This window comes from Zymoseptoria tritici, chromosome 7 (assembly GCF_000219625.1).
Source record: "Zymoseptoria tritici IPO323 chromosome 7, whole genome shotgun sequence".
Classification (NCBI taxonomy): domain Eukaryota; kingdom Fungi; phylum Ascomycota; class Dothideomycetes; order Mycosphaerellales; family Mycosphaerellaceae; genus Zymoseptoria; species Zymoseptoria tritici.
The window spans coordinates 2,291,881-2,313,161 of record NC_018212.1 but is presented as its reverse complement, the minus strand read 5'-3'; the positions used below and the strand labels follow the sequence as shown (position 1 = coordinate 2,313,161).

The window sequence follows — 21,281 nt, the reverse complement described above, 5'->3', positions numbered from 1 at the left end:
CTTGCTTCCGGCCATAGAGTCATCGCTGCTTTGAGACGCCTCTCGGTCGTGTTGCAGTCGTCCTCCATCACTCGATGACAAAAGGAAGCTCACCTCACCTCCGACCACAACGGTTAGCTCCAACAACAACGTTCCATCCAGCTCGAACCAGCGTCCTTCCAAACCAAACCAAAACATCATCGCCACGTCTTCTTCCTCAGTGCCGTAGTCTATCCCACCATCGATTGGAACAAAAATTGAGTCACTCTGGCATTGACGCTCACCATCACGATCTCAAACCTCCTCTCAAAACACAAAAACTTCTGCCCACCAGATGGTGAGCAGTGAAATCTCCCCTGGGGAGTTTCTTTGTGCGCGGTTGTCGAGATGTTGCTGCTGCTGCCGATGCCACTGCCACTGCCACTGCCACTGCCACTGCCACTGCCACTGCCACGCCCCGCTACTAACTACTCTATCTACGAAAGCAAAGAGAGAGAGAGAGAAAGAGAGAAGAAAGAAATGTAGTACGCACCTTGTTATACCGCCAGACCACGAAACCCGGCAGTTTTGGGACTTGCTGAGGTCCATCGGTGAAGGTGTCCGGAAAATCTGGGGTTATATTGGTCACATTGAGGGGCCGGGGATGGGCCGAGGGGGAGAGGTTGGGTATGAGAGCATTGGATCAGCATAATAGCACCCAAGAGAAGCAGAACATGCGGTACGATATCGCCCTGTCCACATTGCGTACCGGATGAGCTACTGGCGACATCCGGCGCGATCGAGAGACTTGATTCTACATTTTGAGTATGAGAGCTTCGTTTTGCAACAACAGCACAATGCATACAGATCCACCAAACGTCTTCGCAATCGTGAGTAGCGGCTGACCATATCCTTCAATGCTATCGACTTCATCACTCGAGCGGTCCAATGTACGGGAGGTATCAACAGCGAAGCAGTTTACAACACAACCCACCCCGACAGCGTATCGCATCAGGGTATGCAAGCAAGCTTGTTGCCATCGAGCAGAGTTCAATGACTCCGTCCGGTTGCCACTCAGACCTCAGCCTGCCCATGCTCTCGAGGACGGCCACGATGTCAACTCACCAGCTAAACCCGCCATGACCTCAACACACCGGCAATGCCGAAACAAAGTCTTCATGCCGCATAAAAGGACCTCTGTAACCCTCTCTTGCCCGTCAAGAGGGTCATCGAATTGACGTTGTACCCTCCTTGAGACCGTTCGGGTCTCCTTATCGCTCCGGCGATGCCTCTACTTTCACGTTACGACCAGCACAGGCAGAAGCAATAGATTCATACACATGACGACGTGGAGGGAAAGCATGACGGGAGAATGGTGAGGTCAATGGTAGTTGCTGAATTGACGACAGTAGCTAGGTGGTGGTTGACGTAGAGAAGCTGGCTTTCACTCCCGTTGAGCTGCTTCTGGGCTGGATCAACAATGTTCAGTCTGTCCGTCTTGTCGAACATGCAGTATGCGTCGACGCCTCTCGTGTTCTGGCCTTGACTGGCGTACAGCGCGTTGATGCGTGTTGACAGGGTAGTATTGTCGTAGTGGAGAGCCAGTCGAAGCATCAGCTGGCCAGTGATGAGCTTTGGGTGCACTCCCGCCGTGCCGGAGAGGATTTTGAGACTGGCCACGGGAAGACTGCTGCAATGATACAAGGGCTTTTGTAGGCATTTCACTTTTGAAAGCTTTTGCTCCTCGGCCTCAAGTCCACATCGAAGTCCCATCCTCCTGTTCCTCATCCAGCAGCACACCTCCTACCCAGGTCGACTCCTCCTGCTCGCCACTATTGAACTCGTCGGCCTGCTTCGCACGATACAGCGGCCGGCCAGTGATCTTCCTGTTGTGAACAATTCGGGCCGCCTCTACCCTCGCAGTTCAGACCTCCTCGCAGCCCACCTCCTCTGTACTGTCTTCCTTCTTCCTTAGGACCACATCACCCACCCTGTCTCCTTGTCATCGAGCAGTACTCCTCCAACCTGCTCCGGCTCCTCCTCATTTCCAGCCTCCCAGAACTCGCTCTGCTTCGTCTGGAACATCGAAATTCCAAGCATCCTCCTCTTCCAACTCGAATGAACTCCTCCAAGTTCTTCTCCATCCCAAGTCCTCACCTCCGTGTTGTCCATGTCCTCCACACTGTCCCAGATCACCCTCTGCCCCTCCCTCGCAACCATCCACGCCGCGCGAAACAAATCCTCCACCGTCGAGCCTGCACCCATCCGAACCGCGCCCTTGATTCGCTGGAACCGATGGATGTGCATGTCCAGATCGTGTTCAAGCCGGATGTTGAAGGTGACGATGACCAGCGTAGGCATCGATGGGCTGGTGATGAGCATTTTCCCCAAATCACCGGATATTGCGCGCTTCATCGACCTGTAGGCCTCCCTGTCGTTCAGGTCGTCGATGGTGGTGGAGAAGGTTGCACCGCGCCAGGCTTCGAAGACGGTATCGGCGTCGGTGAGGCTGTGGCTCGAATGGCGGACTGGGATGGACATGCCGGAAGAGGAGATTGGGAAGCGGCAGGTGAAGTGCGGTAGGCCGTTGGTATCGATGGCCGAGGTGAAGGTGCGGCAGATTGACGTGCCGGCTGTGACGGAGGTGATTAGGATCGGGTTCAGGCGGACGAGTGTTGCTGGTGACGAGAGGCGCATTGGGAGAACGTTGCGGAAGAGGCTCGCTTGGAGGTGGTTGTATTGGAGGATCGTGTTGGCGAAGGCGCGGGTCTTCTGAGCAATGAAGAGGGCGCGTGGAGAGAGATGTAAGGATGATCTCGTTCAACTCGACTGGGAGGGGAGCAACTCCGTCGATGTCCATCTCGTTGTTGTTGTCTTGATGAGATGGAATGGAGGAATCTCGTTGTTGGTGGCAGACATTGTGGGTGTGTCTGCGAGATCGTTCGTATAGTCTGTCGAAGATTCGAGTCGAATTGTTGTTGAATCCGGATGTCGAGTCGTTGGTGTTTTGTATAGAAGCAAAGTCCAAGAATTTGTGTATAAGCGAGCGCAGGAGGAAAAAAGCACGCTAGTCGACGACTTGCAAGTTCATGAACATCCAAGTCGCGCTCTTCACTTCTCCCTCACAACCAGAACGTCAACACTCCGGCGACATCATCGACAACAACCATCATGTCGATCCAGCCCACTCACCCCATGGGCGCAATGAACAAGATCGCAAAAGACACCTCCAACCGCAAGAACCCCAACCGCAAAAAAAAGCTCGAATACCCGCCCAACGGCTACCAGGCTCCAAAAAGCCTGCTCCGCGTCCATTCTCCCGAAGACATCACGCGCAATCACGGACGCGTCTTGCAGATCTGGACGATGTGCCGCAAACCGTGGGGCGCGCCAAACAATGGCTGCCGTTCGGCGCATCGGAACTTCTATGTGTGGCACAATGGCGTGTTGCGCGAGGTGTGGAAGTGTGTGAGGGACGTTTGCGATTGGGATGGTCATGAGGCGGAGGAGGATGAAGAGGGCGATGGCGATGGCGACGATGGCGATGAGGCTGGAGGAGGAGGCGACGATACAGGCGGCGGGTTCAACGACCAAGTCGATGATAGAGACTCGATGGCGGGAGGCGATACCGAGGAGGATGAGCCCGGTAAGGGAATGGAGGAGATGTTGAAGAAGCACAACGAGGCCAAGAATAAGACGCAGCAGAGCAAGATGCGTCACACCGACTTCAACGTCAAGGTGCACAAGAAGCAATTGACGGCCAGGCCGTTCAAGATCGATGCGAGTTTGTAAGGAGGAAGCTAAAATGGATGGCCTATAACATACGGTAAGTTTGCTTCGCGGCGTGATTGCTGCTCGTTATTGCTGACGCAGGCAAAGCCAAGCAGGACTCCAAACATCACGAACAAAGGCCATGCGATGGGCATCGAAACGAACAACTCATTCCAGCACCATGCGGAAGAAGCAGTGCGACGAGATTGATTGCGAGTCTGCTTGCGAACAGCATGGAGCAAGGGTGCGACGTGTGCGTTTGGGCAGAAAGGGACAAGAACTGTCGCATTTGTCTGAGCGTCTCCTCCTCGGCGAGCAGAAGGGATCGCTCTGGCATGAACGAATGTTGGCTCGAGGTACAACGCCGACGGACAGAACGTCGTGCTGTGACACTTACCAGTACCGAGATTGGTAGACCAAGAACACATCGCAAAATTTACTCCCTGTTCCTCCATTCTCAACATATCAATCATTGCAGAAGGCTGATCGAAGTGTGACAGGTGGACGTAGAACTGCGCCAATATAGGAGTACTCCAATCTTCGCAGCCTCAGCCAATGGCTCAAAAGCTCACTGCTCCAGCAAAACCGGTCTTGAGGGATCCGGAATGTTGAGTTCAGCAAATCGAGTCCTCAAGAACCACGACCAGCAACATCGTGGTCTAGACCATGTGTGATCTCCACATTCCTATTGGCACCCCAGATATCGATTCCTTTGTTCTCGACCGACTTCCACTGAAATCCGGCACTTCGTCTTTCATCGCGAATTTTGGCTGACTTGAGACAAAGGTAGATTCCGCTTGCGGACTTAGCACGTTATCAGCCGGCAACAATGCCGTGCGATGTGTCCAGGAATATGAACATTGGCACGCCCGGACGCCGGGTCTTGCTTCCTCCTTCACGCACTGCCACCGCAGACTTGACGTACCCAACAACTCTGAAGTATGGCCCCTTCAATAGGCACCCTCCTCGGCCTCGCGGTCTTGCTCACCTCCAGCGTCGTCGCCGCCGACAAGACAATCAAGATCCCCGCGACCGTGCCCAAGACAGCCGGTCCCGTCGTCGACCGCAGCTTCTTGTCCTACTCCTTCGACGTGGCCACCTTCTACAACAGCTCCTTCGACGCCGCCGGAAAGCCCAACAAGTTCGTCGCCAACCTCATCCAAGGTATCGCTGATCGTACGGGCGGCACGCCCATCATCCGCGTCGGTGGGACGGCCGGTGATCGTGGCAGCTACTCGGCGACTCAGGTCAAGTTGGCGGTCAATCAAGACGCTTCAAAGCAGGGACCCGCATTTCAGGCTCCATTCCTCGTCGTTGGACCGAGATACTTCGATGCGTTCAAGAACTTCAAGAACGCCAAGTTCATCCTCCAGGTACCATCTGCGAATGACAACTTGCCGAACGGCATCGCGTGGGCCCGCAAGGCTTTGACGACCATTGGATACAACCGCCTGGATGCCGTGCAGATCGGCAACGATCCGGACTCCTGGAAGGGCTTCACCGTGCAAAAGTACGTCGACCGTCACCGCAAGTTCGAAAAAGCGCTGGTCAAGGAGTTCCCCAAACTCAACACGAAGATCTTCCAAGGAATCGACAAGGCGTGGAACACCAAAACCTTCCTCCCCTCCAAAGAGGCTTTCGCAAAGGGTCTCAACGGCGACAAGCGCATCAAGCAAGTCGGCTATCAGTGAGTATGCCCACAGGATCTCTCATCGAATTCGAACACTTACATGATTCTTAGCTACTACCAATCCACCCTCCCCACCCTATCCCAATCCCAACTCCAATCCCAAATCGCCAACCACACCCGCACCGTCGTCCAAATGGCCCGCTACCGCCCCAACATCAACTACATCCGCCAGTCCCAACCAGGGATCAAAATCTTGATGTCCGAAGTCGGCGCCTTCCAATCCACTTCCGTCCAAAACTTCAACAACCTCGCCACCGCCCTCTGGCACGTCGACTACTTCCTCCACTGCATGGCTATCGGTGTCGACAGGATCCACATGCAGCAGATCGTCGCTCCGGGGTTTAATCTCTGGACTCCGACGGCGAACAAGTGGGGTTCGCAAGCGAGGGTGCAGCCGAATTATTACTCGCAGCCGTTTGTGGCGGACTTTATTTCGAGGACGCCGCCGAGGGTGGTGGAGATCCCCATACCGGGACAGCACGTCCTCTCCGCCTACGCGGGCTATCAGAACGGCAAGTTGGCGAAAATCGCATTCGTCAACATGAACCTCTGGGACGGAAAGGGAAAGCGCCCGGGTGGGTACTTTGTTATGAACGGCTTGCCGAAGGGTGTCAAGTCGGCGAAGATCCATTATCTGACGAGTAAGAATGGGTATATGGCGAGGGACAGTCTGACGTACAAGGGCATGAAGTGGACGGGGGGCAGTGGAGGGAGTTCGTTCAAGGTTGTGAATGATTCAAAGACGGTGAAGGTTGTGGGAGGGAAGTTGAAGGTTCCGGTTTGGAGGACGCAGGCGGCGTTGGTGGAGTTAATTTACTAGATCACATGGGGTATGACCGTGTATGAGACCTTTGGTCATGCTTTGAAGCGGTCTTGTGAGGATTGTTGTGATGGCCGAACGAACCACATGGGTTCACATGTTGTATGGATGTCTCAAGCTGCCTGTTCCGTCCACATCATACATATGCTGGATGTCATGACGCCCAATACTGTATCACGACACAGACTTCGTCACTCCTCTTGCCATCGCTGCAGTAGATGGACGGAATGCTTGCAAAGGTTACCCAGGGCGAGTAAATATTCGAGATTGGGAAACAGACCGCTAAGGATTCGGCAGGGCCGCAGGAGTACTTTGATACTTAAGCGGATCGAGACGACGGCTCCATCTCGCCATCGGCGTAGGTAGAGTTCGTCATCAACTTCAAAGATTGAGCTTGATCGAACAAGCATCGTAGATACTTCGTTCTTGCACGGCAGTACCTTTATCCGCAAATGAGCGCCGAGCAACAGACTCAAGAGCTTTCCTACGCCTTGTCTGTTTCCGTTGCTCTTCGTACCAAGTCAGACGAAGTATGTGAGCTCAGGTATTCAAGATGCATCGGGAAGGATTTCAATCAGCTTGGAATTGTCTTCACGAGATCTCACGTGGTTGGTAACCAGAAGTTGCAGACTTCCGAGACTTCGCCGCCGAAGATCATGCTGGATAGAGACAGAAAGCGGAAAAAGGAAGCGCTGGAGCTTGCTGGGACAGATTGTGACCTATGCATGAGCAAGAGCCAGTGACGATCTCGCCCTTCGCGTTGCCGACAGTCGGTTGCTAAAAAGAAGCGGTGTAGTCGAGGCCAGGGTCGGTAAATCTCATTCTGCGTCTTTGTCTGAAAGATGTGACTACCTCTTGGAGGACTTTCCTGCTGCCCATAGTGAGGCACATGGAGTACAGGTGCCCCTCCAAACTCAGTAGTCTTCCATACCGTTGCAGATGCTGCATTATGGTTTCGCGAGGATCGGAGTTGCAACAACCCAAGAGAAGTCTCGTCTCCCACCCATGGTCTCTTACCCAAATCACGGATGAACGAGGTGATACCAGGCCAATTAGAAACAATACCAAGCGATGGCAATGTCCAATCAAGCCCCAGTCACGACAATCTTGCTCGGTCTTGACGCAGACACTCACATCTAATCGCCATTGGTAATCCCGAACGTAATACCTTTCCAAACCCACGTCCTCGATGACGAACCCTCCCGACTCTGACCCGATCTCTCGTATTCTCGCTGATCTCGCTCAAGACTTCTCTGTATGGCCGTCTCCAAGACCTTGGACTTGTCGTACTCGTCCAGTATCAGCACAACAGGTCCCTTCGCAGTGCCGATCGCAAGCCACGCACTGTCGAAGGAGAACTGGAAGCTGGAGTTCTCGTGCAAATTAAGCGCATCTCCGAGCATTCGTACCAACTGCCCGGTCTCGACGCTCCACATCGGAATGCACAGACGGCCGGAGATCCCGTTCTGGGCATGACCACTCGCCAGCACCGCGAGTATCTCGCCGCTTGGAGAGAACTTCAATCCTTCGTGGTATAGAGCGAGATGGACATCGTGAATATCGATGGTCCTTTTGCGTCGCTTATTCCAGTGCTCCCATATGTCAATCCAGCGGTTCTCACGGCATGAGGCTATAAGCTGGCCATTTGCGGAGATTGCAACGTCTCCACAGTCTTTCTGGGCGACGGGGTACAAGTTCTCCATCGTCCACTCGCTCGTCTTCCACACGACTATCGTGACCGCCACGAATGTCTTCTGGGCTATGGCGAGCATCCCTCCATTCGGGGTGAATTGGGCGGAGGTGATAGGTGTCCGCACTTGTCCTCCCAGGTCTTTGACCATATCGCCGCTGTCTGTGTTTCTAATCTGCAATGTACCATTCGTTTCGCTCTTGTAGCAAAAGAAAGTCCCGCGTGGTGAGAAGCTCGCGGTCTCCAGACGTGGCGGTGGCGCCTCGGAATCTAGCATCCAAGTTGTGCCTTTCCAGGTCGTTGGATCCATCTCTTTCACAATGTGTGTTTGAGGGTTGGAATGAGCTACCAGGATGACGAGTTTCCCGTTCAGTCGAAAAGCAAAATCTTCGGATGGACCGGTGTGGACGATGCGGCAGGGACCGTCCGACTGAGAGTCCTTGATGATGATCGAGCCACTGGCGGCAGATGCAGCGAGCAACCCGGCATCGTGGGAGAACTTTATCCGCATGACTTTGAATTCTTGCTTGGCCACGAGAGTGTCTCCTGGCGGCTCGCCTTGCGTCGGTGGTTCGTTGTTGCCAGTGGGATGGGCTGCAACTGTAGAAGAACTCTCAGACGATTTTCGTAAGTTCGCTCCGTCGTGGCCGCCCGAAGCTTGCTCGTTCCAGGTTGTGCTGTCTGGGACGGAGACACACGAGGGTTCTCTATATGACGGCGGTGGTTGATGGTACTCATGACCATGGGAGGGGGCACCGGCAGCGGGATGAGGTCCTGGCGCAGAGGCTTCAAGCTCAACACTCTCCCAATATGCCGAGTAGATGGTTTCGGCAGGGTCTTCACCTCCGTCGTTGATACCTGCTTCGTCCGCTGAGAACAATACCGCCCCTGCCTCGGCACTACTAGCATTAGCATCCGTGGATCGGAATGAAGCTGCGTCCAGATGTTGAAGCCAAGAATGATCTAGAGCATCGCTGGCATGCGGTCGATCCGCTGGTGTCGCCGCAATACATCGTTCCAAGAAGGCCTGACCCGCCTGACTCACAAGCAGACCATCCAATATCCCGAGCGACTGCAGCTTTCCGTCTTTGGCATATCGAGCCAGACTTCCAACGTCCGGAAACGGAGGCTTCCCGGTGATCATCAGCCATGCAATCACTCCGGTCGACCAGATGTCTACGGCATTGGTGTACCCGGTCTCTTGATTCAAACTGTCTCCATCTATCAGCCCATGCAGCTCTGGAGCCATGAATGTTATGGTTCCAATCGCGGTCCGCAGCTCAGTCACACCGCCGGCGGCACGCTTGCTAATGCCGAAGTCTGCAACTTTGACCCACCAGGCCGGCCCGAGACTTGCGACCATGATGTTCTATTCACCTATCAGCATCTCAAATCTCAATGCGTAGATATTTGGGTTCGAAGATTACTGCCGGCTTGAGATCACGATGGGTAAACCCTCTCTCGTGCATGAATCGTAGTGCCTGGAGAACCTGAAAGATGATGGTCTGAACCTCTGGCTCCGGGAGTGGAATGGTACGACAGGTATATTGCTGCAGGTCGCCATGCTGCATGAACTCCATGGCGATGTATATGTGCTCTTGCGACTCGTACCATCCGGTGGACTGGACGAAGAAGTCGCTGAACTGTCATCACCCGGCACGAATCAGCCCGAGCCATGGCAGCCTCATCTGAAACAGTGTACCTTGGGCACAGAAAACAGTCCAATTGCTCGAAGTTCTGCTGTCCAATTGCCTGACTTCTTCAAGACTTCCTTCACCGCCAGAAGCTGCTCCCTCTTTGCTCCTTCTACGCATCGCTCAAGGTAGACTCTGCCAAAGCTTCCTTGTCCCAGCTCTTTCACTCTCCGCCAAGTGTTTCTCTTTCGCTCCGTCTTTCTGCCCGGCGCTGCAATGTATTCGTCATGATGAGTGATGCTTCCGGACGTATTATCGCTCGGTGTATCGAAATGGACGTCCAGCTGGGTTCGCAGTACGATGGGATCAGCTCGAGTGGGATCGATGGTCGTCGCCGGAGGTCTGGGGACTGTCATCTTGTGTGCGACCAGGTCTGGTATGGTGATATTCCAGAAGCAAATTGGGATGCGACGAGAGCTTCGGAAATGCTTCCCCGCTTCAGCCGCAATGTTCTGGGCCGTGATCCACAATGTGGATGCACATTGCATGACATTCATGCGGGCTGCAAGCGAGGTGTGTATATTTAGAAGCACCATGGCCGGGATGGATCTCGCTTGACGTGGCTTGGCCTGTCATGCTAGAAAATGAATACAGATCATATCTGTCCAAGGCGAAACGCACAATCTTGTCGTTCAACTCATGCGTACATGGGTAGACTGTCGCTTTTGAAAAGCATCGACAATCTGCCAACCCATCCCGAGTTCTTACCCTTCGCGGACCCATTCTTCCCGGCCTTCGTCCCTGCCTCCGTGCCTTTTTCCTCGTCGACCTCGAAATGTTTCAGATCCCACATGGCATAGTCGTTCGCTGCAGTAACACATCTGAGCCATTTACCGTCGGGCGAGAAGCTGAATGTGCCGATGCTGAAACTCAGAACAGTAGCGTCCATCCTCGCCGCAACTTTTCCACTTCGGATGCTCCAAACAATGATCGAATGATCTTCGATAGCGGCCGCTACATGCCGGCCGTCTGGAGAAAGGGCAACATGGAGGACGTCGGCGGAAACTGTCCATGTCCTTTGAGGTCGCATAGTGGCCAGGTTCATGACCTGTGAAGTATCTTCGTAGGCGACTGCCCATACCTGAAGATGGGTTTCGTGTCCGGCTCTGAGACCAAGCGCTACGAACGATCCATCCGGAGAAGTCGCGAGGGCCGAAACATTGCCGATTGGGCAGAACCCCGCTCGAACTGCCCAGTCGCCAGTATTCCATAGTCGTACAATAGGATTGGCGGAGTCGTGTCCATTGACCTGTGCAACCAGACGAGTTCCGTTCCGAGAGAGTGCAAAGACCGGGGTAGATCCTGGCTGGAAGACCTCGAGTCGCTGCATTTCGTTCCGGGTTATTGTATCAATGATGTGGAGTTTGGCTGCCACACGTCCTTGCTTGCTCGACGATGCCACGATGAAGGATCCGTTTGGTGCCAGAACGGCCAAGCTAGCAGTCGTTGTCGCCACCCAAGACGCCATGCCGGGATTGTCCAAAAGTGTCATGCCCGGATGTCCTTCCCAAAGCGACATGGTGAGGCCTCTGTTGTCGATTTCGTGTATAGTCAGGCGTTGCAGCTCGCCGTTCGGAGCATGACTGACGTCGCAAAAGCGTACACGATCTCCATTTTTTGTGGTAGAGTGAAGACGACCTGTCTTCGCAGTCCAGACTTTGATCGTACCGTCAAGCGATGCTGTAGTGACGACGTTCCCGTCGGACGAGTGCGATGCACTTGTTATTGGCGCCTTGTGGCCTGTTAGGGTCACAATTCCTTGTACGTGCGGCCTGCCAGGCTTCGCTAGAGTGTTTAAAGCTTGACGCGGCAGGATGGTATCCGTTGCAACGACTGCTGCAGAAGTAGTCTCTCCACTGTGGCCATCCATGAGAACGGACGTTCCACTGCCGCTGGATTTGGACACCAGTGTCTCTGGCACGATTGATCCTCTCGATCGCTCTGTATCCCAGGCGGCGGAGAAGGTGGAGGGCGCAGTCAAATGTTTGCTCGAGATTCCGAACAGCGATGCATTTTCCTTGTTGTATACAGACGGTGCAGTCGTCGAGCTTACGCTTGGATCGCGGCCGTCTCCCGCTATACCTTTGACATCGACCGGACCAGGAGAAGGATTTGAAGGCTCAATCCAGAAGTCCTTCGATGCTTCGTGTGCTTCAGGACGCTGACTTGGTATGGCCGACAAGCATCGTTTGATGAAGGTGCATCCAGCTGCGCTGATAGAGACATCTCGCAACCGCTCAGCCGGGAATGCAACCTCGTGCCTGACATATCGGGCCAAGTCGCCGACGGCGGGAAAGGGCATGTCCTTAGTCAACACAAGGTAGGCGATCACGCCTATTGACCAGATGTCTACCGAATCAGTATATGCGTATGGCGTCTCTTGCTCGTCGTCCAGAAGGCGGAGAATCTCTGGCGCCATGAAGTGCATTGTGCCGGCCATACTTCTGAGTTCCGTTCCTCCCGTCATTGTTCGTTTGCTGATACCAAAGTCCGCAAGCTTGACCCACCACTCTGGACCCAAATTGGCTACCATAACGTTCTGCTCGGATGTCAGCAATGTCCATGTAGACATCCGAACTGGGTACCGTTACCGCGGGCTTCAGATCACGATGCGTGAAACCTCGTTCATGCATGAACTCCAAGGCTCGCAGCATCTGAGAGACAATTGTTCGACCTTCGTGCTCGGGAAGTGATCTGTCCAGATTCTGTCCAAGATCGCCATGCGGGAAGAACTCCATGGAAATATAGACATGGTCGTCCGAAGGAAGTTCATACCAGCCAAATGATTCCACGAAGAAATCGTTGAACTTCGGCATCGAGAAGAGTGCGATTGCCCGCAGCTCCTGCGTCCAGTCGTATTCCGGTCTTCTTTTGATCATTTTTATAGCCTGCTGTACCTCTGTCCCATCGTCTCGTACGCACTTCTCCAAATGTACCTGTCCATGACCGCCTTCTTCAAGCTCTTTGACCTTCTCCCAAGCCTCAGTCTTGGTCATCAGTCTACCGTTCTGTCCCTTGACATATCGGACATGGTGTGTGATCTTGTTCCTGCCCGCCGAGTTGCGAAAGACCTCAAGCTGACTGCGAAGGACTGTAGGATCGGCCGTGGAGAGCTCTGTGCGCGCAGCAGAGTACTCCATGTATAGCGAGCTGTTGCGTTGGGCGCGGGAGAGTTTGTCCTGTTCGACGTTCGTGGCCACCGCAGCGGGCTTACTGGCGTTCTCACCGAGGACACATTACCTGCTGATGGGGACAGAGGGGATCGTGGCGTGCGTGTTGGTGTTGGTGGCGTAGTATGAGAGGGTGACGTTCGTCCAAGGTTGGTCTTGAGGTCTAGAATGCTGGCGGCCGAAAGACCTCCCCGCTTCAGCCGCACTACGCTAGGCTTGGTTAGGACATTGCACAGATCTGGCCCGAGCCGATGTTCATGATGGACAACGTTGACCACGGCTCCTTATGCGGGCGGATAAGTGCAGTCGAACATACCGCCATCGCAACACAGGGCGAAAGGACAAAGTCCTTGCGAATGAAATCCTCCAGAGAAGTCACTATCGATTCCGAGCAACAAGGATTGAGGTAGAAAGAGAAGGCTATCTGCGAAGATGTGACATACGGCTGAGGCTGGCCAATATATGTTGGTCATTGAGATCCGTCCCCTAGTAGAAGACGTTTCGCGGCGATTTTCCATGCCTTGACCGCCTTACGACGCTCCACCGATTTGCTATTTATCAAGTCTTCGATGCTGACACCGTGATGCTTCCCATACGCCAGTAGTCGTCCATCTCGTGAGAAATCGAAAGGCGCTCTCCAGTCAAGGTTGTCAGATCCGCCAATTTCTGCAACAAGCTGGCCGGCCTTGATGTTCCACAAAGATATGCCTGTCTTGCTCCCTCTCCTTTCATCGCTGGTAAATGCCACGAGCAGCTGGCTACCCGGCGAAAAGCGAAGATCATGTGCCTCAGTTCCCAAGTCGAACGTCCTCTCAATGGTTTTTGTCGCAAGCCTCCAGATGAATACCGGGCGACGTCGATCGTTTATTGCAACGAGCCTGCCGTCGAGGGAGACTGCGAGAAACCCTGTGCCGAAGTTCGGATTTAGCACGCCCTCGACCTTCCAATCGTAGGTCTTCCAAACAGTGATCTCCCAAACACAGATGTCCGAAACGCTAGCACTACCATCAGTCCACCCTACAGCCATGAAATTGCTGTTGTCGGAGAACTGGATCTCGCAAGTCCTTCGATCCTCCACCGAACAAAGATCTGAGATCGTCTGTCCGGTCTCCACATCTATAATCTTGAGCGTTGGTGGTGGCCACGACCAGTCGTTTCCGATGCATGCGACAAACCGGAGATCTGGCGACGTTTTTTTCGCAGAGAGGGTACCAATTCTCGTTGGTTTGGACTCCTTCCACGTCCCGCTCCGAAGCACCGACGAGACGTACGATACTCCGTCTACCACCTCGTCGCTCGGATGCTCGATCCTTGGCCTTGGTGAAAGAGTACTGGCTAAGATATAGAGGTCACCGTTGGGTCTGAATCCGATAGCAGAGGCGGAGGCCACCTTGTGGACCTTGACGACGGTATGATAGGTGGACGCTTCTCGATGGAATTTGTCATCGGAAGAGTGGTCAAATGCCTCACCCTGAACTCTCCAGATCCGAATGGACCCTTCCCAAGTTAGAGCAGCAAAGTAGTTTGAGTTTTCCGAGAAGCATATCGAACGAACCTTGCCAGAAATCGGCAAAAGGTCGGCCGACCTTGACATTGTAGATGATGAAGAAACATCTGTAAAAGGCCAGATTAAGGTATCAAGCGAGCTTGCGGAACTGACAGAAGCGTAGCTATTTCCCAAGGTAGACTGGCCGGTCAAAGGAGACGGCTGGCTCGTATGCATCGCGGCAGTATTATCGTCGGCTGGGGCAATTGACGGAAATCTTCTATTGCCCTTTATTGAAAGTGGTCCTGTCGCAACGGGATGTCCGAGACTTGGCCTGACTTCGTCATAACGACTGGGTCGACCAACGCCGGACTCCGCGCTGCCTCGATGCGTTGCTGGCTGTTTGTCCATATTGTTTCTAAGCTGGAGCTCGGATATTCGATTCGAAATTGCTTCAATTTGAAACGTTTGATCGTTCGGCTGATCCTCCAGCTGTCTTCTCGGGGGTGTAGCTGTGCGATTGGGAATCTGGGCTCTAGCGGAGACAGATTGCGAAGCGAATCCTACCAAGTCGAGCTTGGACAGAGCTTCTTCAAACTCACGTCCAAAGAATGTGGCTGAGTCGGAATGATGCGTTGCATAGTCTATGTATGGTGGAGATGTCGGCGACTCTTCGTCCGCGTTGGTTTGGTCTGCGTAAGCTGCATATTTGACAGGCTCGCGTCGCACAGCTATTGCATTGCGGGTCTCGACAGATGGTGCATCTGCTAAAGATATCGCGGGCGGCACTGGGCTCACTGGAAACCCAGCGTGATCCGGTGCGAAGTCGTTCGACGTAGCGAAGGAGCCGTTTCCATCCGGACCGCCCAACGGAGCTAGCGAACCCGACGGCACTGGCGGAGGTGCACGGCGAGGTTTCACTGGCGGACTGAATGTCGTTTCCTCGATATCGGATGCATCCGGGCCTCTATAATTTGTTTCGTGTACTCTCCGCAGTGTTTCGTGAGGTGCATGGAAGGCACCACTTCCGTGGGCGGAAGACAAAATGTCAGGGCTTCTGATCCGGGAACTGGTATCGTGTACATTGTGAACGGGCTTTATGGCCGATCCGAGGTTGTCTTTATCAGGAGGATTCCAGACACGTCCTGAAGGCCCGGCCGGCACTTCTGAGCTAGGAAGGTGCGCATCGCCTTGCTCTGCCACCACGGATGCTCTCTCGGAAAAGTTGACAGAGTGGAAAACCTCGTCTTGGGAAGAGTTGTCTCCCGTCGTGACCTTCCAAGGATCACATTTGCCGTACGTTGAGGTTCCAAGTAGAGATGCCGTTTTGTATACCGAGGAACCAGGATCATTGTCGGCGGATACGTCCACTGTCGATGCGGGATTCGATGCAGCATCACCTTTGAGTGACTGAAACAAGGACTCTCCAAAGTCAACGTCGTTGGTTCTCCAGGTAGCAGAGTACTCCGTACTTGTGGTCTTCGCAGTGAGAGGACCCGCCACACCCGTGGAAGAGGTGTTGTCTGCGTCAGAAGCAGTCAGGATCGAGACGCCATCGGAATCATCGCCTGTGTCGTATATGAAGTCATTGACCGAGCCGCTCGCAATTTGGTTCAGCCTTGCGAACCATGGGTGGCGCAAGGCCACGCTTGCCTCGGGTCGCTCGCTCGGATTCCGCATTACGCACTGATGAACAAAGTCGCAGCCTGCATCACTAATCGCGTGCGCCAAGAGGGGTTCAACCGGAAACATCGAAAGTCCGGTCGCATAGCGTGTGAGACTGCCCATATCTGGGAACGGTGTCTTGTTGGCGAGTATGACATGTGCAATGACACCTGCTGCCCAGAGATCCACGGCGTCTGTGTACTGGCGTGCATCGTGGTCTTCACCAATCAAGCCGTGTATCTCTGGGGCCATGTATGTCAAGGTACCGAGGACGGATCGTAGCTCTGTCAGACCTGCTGTGGCCCTCTTACAGATACCGAAGTCCGCGATTTTGATCCACCAATCCGGGCCAGGCGCTGCTACCATGATGTTCTAATGGTTGTCAGTTTCTTGAGAAGACACGCCGGTAATCGACTTACTCCCGGTTTCAAGTCTCGGTGAGCGAAGCCCTGATCGTGCATTGCTTTTAAGCCCTGCAGGATCTGAAACATGATAGTTTGCGCTTCAAGCTCCGGCAAAGGGGAAGAAAGGAACTTCTGGAGATCTCCATGCTCCAGGAACTCCATAGTGATGTATATGTGACTGTCGGACTCGTACCAGCCAGTAGACTCCACAAAGAAGTTGCGAAACTGAAATCGTTGGTTTTCGTCAGCGCCATGGACCCGCGAGTAACCATGTCAGAGCGGTAACATACCCTCTCTGCGGAGAACAAAGCCACGGCTCGTAGCTCCCATGTCCAATCGTAGTCTTCTGTCTTCCGGATCCTCTTCACGGCGTGGACTTGTTGCTCTCGCTCACCCTTTATGCACCTCTCCATGTAGACCTTCCCAAAAGTCCCCTGACCAAGCTCTTTCATTCGCCTCCAGGAGTCTTCCACTGATTCCGCCTTTTGCCCAGGTCTTGTCGTGCGATATCGAACATGGTGTGTAATGTTCCTGCCCGCAGTGAAACGGACGTCAAGCTGAGTGCGCAGGACGATTGGGTCAGCGGTGGATCGATCGGTCACGGTATGGGATCGGACGGCCGCCGCCATCGACTGAGCTGGCCCACAAAACGCCTCGTTGGAACCGTTCTTGCTGCGAGTAATGCTGAAGACGAGATAGGAAGGATGAGGGATCTTGGTCCTGGAAGAGTCCGCCGTAGATTCCCCGCTTCAGCCGCAGCAGGCTAGTGTTATCCGAGGAAGTGCAAATAGATTATATGCACGTCGAGGAATCCTTCGACCCCACTGTCCCCACAGTAAGCTGGCGGCCTCATTCCGGCGCTTGTACAGTGTTTTTGCGACAGGCCAGGCGCATTCAAGCAGCACACAACCAACATGGAGGTCGCTGGTACAAGTCTGGCTATAGTAGCCACGATCGACCTTTGTCTGAAGTGAGTCTGGCCAGCGGTACAGAGCAGTGTTCGGACACTGATATGCCGATACGAGTAGATATGGACCACAAGTGGTGGCTCTATGCCGCACCTATCGAGACGCCGATGTACAGTTCGCCGAACGAGTTCTCCAGGTCAGAAGCACCTGGAAGAAGACCAGCTTACAGCTGGTGTTTGTCAGGAATATAGCCCAAGAGCTCGACCCGGACCTACGAGAGATCCAGGAAGAGACTCTAAGCATTCTTGTCGGCAGACTTCGTCTCGCTTTGACCCGCCTCGAGGGGTTGAAGGTCGCTGAGAATGGAGGCACTAGACGGAAGCTCAAGTTTGCCGTCGGGAAAAGCGGCCTTGATAACATCATTCAAGATCTTTCCGACTGGCAGGCTCGATTCGACCCGTCCTGGTTACTCTTACTCAGATTGGGGACTCCAATCATCGACGATGAGCTTCGCAAGAATGACCTAGGATCGGAGGAGACGAGTAGCTTGACGCTGTTCCGGAAATTGGCAGCGAACAAGCCGATGGAAGGCAACGACAGACCGCATGTCTCACTGCCGCCATCCGGCCTGACAGGAGTTCGAATGCAGAAGATTGCTCATTCAACCACGAGGTTCTTCCAGCAGCCCGAGACAGGGAAGTGGCTCATCGCCGACAACGTGCCGTGTTATTCAAAGCAGCACCAGCAGCTCGTCAGGAAGAACATCCGAACTCTGGCTCAAAAGCTGTCATGCGGTGATCCAGACAGATCGGGTCTGCTCCGCTGCCGCGGCTTCACACCCTCTTCGGAACAGATTCTGGCTGGCCTTTCATCATTCGAAATGCTGTTCTACGCCCCCCAGTATTCCATCATGCCTCCAAAAAGTCTTCGCACATCATTGCAAGCCCCCTCCCGCCACAATCTTACTCAGCGCATTGCTCTGGCCAGACAGCTTGCCAGAGCTGTGAGTTACGTCCACGCCCTCGGCTTCGTCCACAAAAACGTGCGACCAGAGACCATTGTCGGCTTTTCCCAGCCTGATGGTACAGCTCGAAGATTCTTCCTTGTCGGCTTCGAACAGCCCCGCTTAGCTGATGGCCAGACCATGATCCGAGGAGACAATGAATGGCATCGCAATCTGTATCGTCACCCGAGTCGACAAGGTCTGAGGCCGGAGGAGACCTTCGTCATGCAGCACGACATGTACAGCCTCGGAGTATGTCTGCTCGAGATCGGACTTTGGCAGTCGCTGGTGGTGTATGACGAGTACGACGAAACTGCGAGGCCTAGCCTGTCGCTCGGCGTATCTTCCTCGGAGCCGGACAAACATCAGCCGTTGGCTGTGAAAGCTCGACTCGTGCAGCTGGTGGAAGAGAAGCTTCCAGGCTTGGTGGGAGAGGTGTACAGCGATGTCGTGCTCAATTGCCTGACTTGCTTGGATGAGGACAATGTAGACTTCGGAGACGAGGTCGAGTTTGTTGATGAAGATGGTGTTTTGGTCGGAGTGCGATACATCGAGAAGGTGCTGATGAAGCTGGATGAGATTGTGGTCTGAAGTCGACGCCTTGTCGCGAGGGCTTGCTGCTATCATCCTGCCCTTGCTGTCGAGTAGCTACGATATACACAGGCTCTCATCTGATTGCGACCCGAGTTCATAACAGCTTGAGCCCACCTTAGGCAGATCTTATATATTCTCCTGGTTTTTTCAAGCCTCTTTCTTCATTCCCGCCCTTGAGACGCGGACTACACAATAGTGACTGCCAACTCCCTTCTGTAAAGACTCGCCAGGGTCGGTCAAGGCAATTCGATGCACTAGGCGGTCTTCGAAGAGTGCAAGGTTGAGGAGTTGCTGTTCAAGCAAGGACTACGAGTCCATCTGACGCAGCGACAATGATGGGCGGAGGAGCGGCGAAAGAACCGACTGTTCGCCCTCCTGCGCTGCTGTTCAGCGTTCCCGAAGTACCGAAGACTGCCGAGCTTCGAGCTGTATCGTTCGATAAGCCTCTTGACAGGCAGCCCCGAATTGTGTGATTATCAGCACTCGCTCTCGTGCTCGACTGAGCTTTCCTTTGATTGAATTCTCCGGAGGTGGCTCGAAATGAAACTGGACGATGTCGTTGCAGGTCTCTTGGCCGGAATCTGGTCCAGTACCGGACTCCACCTTTGGCAAGACTCGCTAGAGCTTCTGATGGTCCGGAGGTGCCCAGACTAGCGCCGGCAGGCAACATCACTTCTTGTATCCACCGAACGTGGACCTTGCTGTCCTTCAGTAGGAAGCGCTTCTTCACCGATGGCGGCCTTGCAGTTCCACGAGCCCAGATCTCTCCCTGAGATCATCCTGGGTAACACCAGTATCAAGGTGCGGCTGCGATGTCCTTTCAGAATCGTGGCCAGATACACCGTTTTCGGGAGTTCTTGAGGAGTCCTCCCGACCTTGATTCGGCTATCAAACGCTTTTGACTCGTCTCTTCGACAGCCGCTTCATGGTCTGCGAGAGCGGCAAAGATGTCAGGAATTCGAAATATGGATCATTCTGGGATTCCTTCCATCTCTTGCCTGCTTCTCTCTTATACTTATCGTGTTGTGCTTCAACTCATCCGTCTCTTGTTCCTACACCAGCGAGAGCTCTCCGGACTCAATCTTCTAGGCCGTTCTTGTGGCGGGCAGTTCGACCGAAGGCCTCAGGAAATGGTATCTGCAGCTCGTAACATGGTCGACCTCGGGTGTTGCGGCTGAGACAATATAATCTTTCCCTCTCTGGCGCCTTGGGCTGGACTGCCCATGCCACCGCTCTGAAGATGCTTTCCGTTCTCTCGACAGAGTTTCCGATCGTCGGAGTCTGAATATCGCCGTTTTAGCTGATTCGTACTCGAAAGGTATGATATTCGTCCGTCTTTTGCAGCACTTGGGTGATGATGTCTGCCGGTCTGGTTTGGCCATCAATGGAGGAGCAGATCTGTAATCCATAGAGGTGGCAGAGGAATCGTGCAGGCTAACTGACAGTCCCCGCTGCCGAATACTGAAGGCATGACATGAATAAATTCTGATCCTCTCCGCAGCCTCTCGGAGTTGTCCTCCTCCGCTCCGCCGTAGATGTGGTGCATACCTCGCCGTCGTCAACGGAGGAGCATCACGTTGGTCAGATGTTGCGGGAGCTAGATATTGTTCCTCGGGGTAGATCTTTCATGTGAAAGATTTGTGTGGCGTATCAGGCGTCAGCTTAAGAACACGATGGGAGACGACAACGCACTTGCACGGGGCCATCTCGTCGGAGCCGTCGCCATACATCCTCATCTCCAATTGCATCAACGAAGACACAACAATACCTAGCTTCTGGATCGCCGCAGGCTTTCGCCTCCAACGTACCTTTCGCGACCTCGAACATCAACACCATGAATTCACTCCGCGCATCGACATCCGCTCGTCGTCTCAGGTCTTGGACAGCTGTATCGCTGCTGTGATATGAATACTGGGTGGGTGCAGCTTGCGAAGTCGTAAGGCTGATCGCGGAGCTGTCTTCTCGGGAATGAGACGGACAAGGCAAAGACGGTGCAGGAGAATGGCGATGGGAACGAGGTGAGGCGAGAGGAACGGCGACCACGATGGGCCTGCCCACCAAGGTCAAGCGTCTGGAGGCTCTGAGCGATGATCTGGCGTCCGTGGTTCAAAGGCCCAGACAAAATCGGCGTCGCTCGTCTCCCTTTGACAAGCGTTCACCATTCACTAGCAAGGACTTGTTACTTGTGAAATTTTCGAATTCCTGCTCCCTACACCAGTGCCGCTTGTTCAAGGGTCCAACGACTCGCCAACATCTGCGATCGTACCTACAAGTTCCTTGTTCTTCCTCGCAGATTCGTATCCGCCCTTCTCAGCGACGGACTAGAATAGCGCATGGCGAATCCAATGAAGACCGTCACAACTTCAATTCCATCCAAAACCACTCCGACGAATACAATACCGATGCTGCGGTTCGTTCCACGCCGGCT

General features: G+C 53.9%; 7 protein-coding genes across 7 annotated transcripts; 3 read left to right on the top strand and 4 right to left on the bottom strand.

Moving 5' to 3' along the window:
- Positions 1-1,290: 1,290 nt before the first annotated feature.
- MYCGRDRAFT_94787 (uncharacterized protein) lies at positions 1,291-2,655 on the bottom strand (the record flags this gene model as incomplete). Its single annotated transcript, XM_003850845.1, has 2 exons — positions 1,291-1,735; positions 1,949-2,655. 2 exons carry the CDS (start codon positions 2,653-2,655, stop codon positions 1,291-1,293), a joined length of 1,152 nt encoding a protein of 383 aa, XP_003850893.1.
- A 474-nt stretch (positions 2,656-3,129) lies between these two features.
- Positions 3,130-4,215, top strand: MYCGRDRAFT_94786 (uncharacterized protein; the record flags this gene model as incomplete). The annotated part of the gene is made up of 3 exons (XM_003850925.1): positions 3,130-3,746; positions 3,907-4,085; positions 4,208-4,215. 3 exons carry the CDS (start codon positions 3,130-3,132, stop codon positions 4,213-4,215), a joined length of 804 nt encoding a protein of 267 aa, XP_003850973.1.
- Positions 4,216-4,754: 539 nt separating this feature from the next.
- MYCGRDRAFT_27682 (uncharacterized protein) lies at positions 4,755-5,219 on the top strand (the record flags this gene model as incomplete). Its single annotated transcript, XM_003850926.1, has 1 exon — positions 4,755-5,219. A coding segment is annotated over one exon (465 nt), but the record flags the coding sequence as incomplete, so codon positions are not given.
- Positions 5,220-8,878: 3,659 nt separating this feature from the next.
- On the bottom strand, positions 8,879-9,557 carry MYCGRDRAFT_44536 (uncharacterized protein; the record flags this gene model as incomplete). Its single annotated transcript, XM_003850844.1, has 2 exons — positions 8,879-9,298; positions 9,357-9,557. Coding segments are annotated over 2 exons (621 nt in total), but the record flags the coding sequence as incomplete, so codon positions are not given.
- Positions 9,558-11,883: 2,326 nt separating this feature from the next.
- On the bottom strand, positions 11,884-12,439 carry MYCGRDRAFT_45453 (uncharacterized protein; the record flags this gene model as incomplete). The annotated part of the gene is made up of 2 exons (XM_003850843.1): positions 11,884-12,162; positions 12,215-12,439. Coding segments are annotated over 2 exons (504 nt in total), but the record flags the coding sequence as incomplete, so codon positions are not given.
- A 3,460-nt stretch (positions 12,440-15,899) lies between these two features.
- On the bottom strand, positions 15,900-16,540 carry MYCGRDRAFT_45539 (uncharacterized protein; the record flags this gene model as incomplete). Its single annotated transcript, XM_003850842.1, has 2 exons — positions 15,900-16,316; positions 16,364-16,540. Coding segments are annotated over 2 exons (594 nt in total), but the record flags the coding sequence as incomplete, so codon positions are not given.
- Positions 16,541-17,262: 722 nt separating this feature from the next.
- MYCGRDRAFT_45550 (uncharacterized protein) lies at positions 17,263-18,850 on the top strand (the record flags this gene model as incomplete). Its single annotated transcript, XM_003850927.1, has 2 exons — positions 17,263-17,318; positions 17,374-18,850. 2 exons carry the CDS (start codon positions 17,263-17,265, stop codon positions 18,848-18,850), a joined length of 1,533 nt encoding a protein of 510 aa, XP_003850975.1.
- Positions 18,851-21,281: the final 2,431 nt, after the last annotated feature.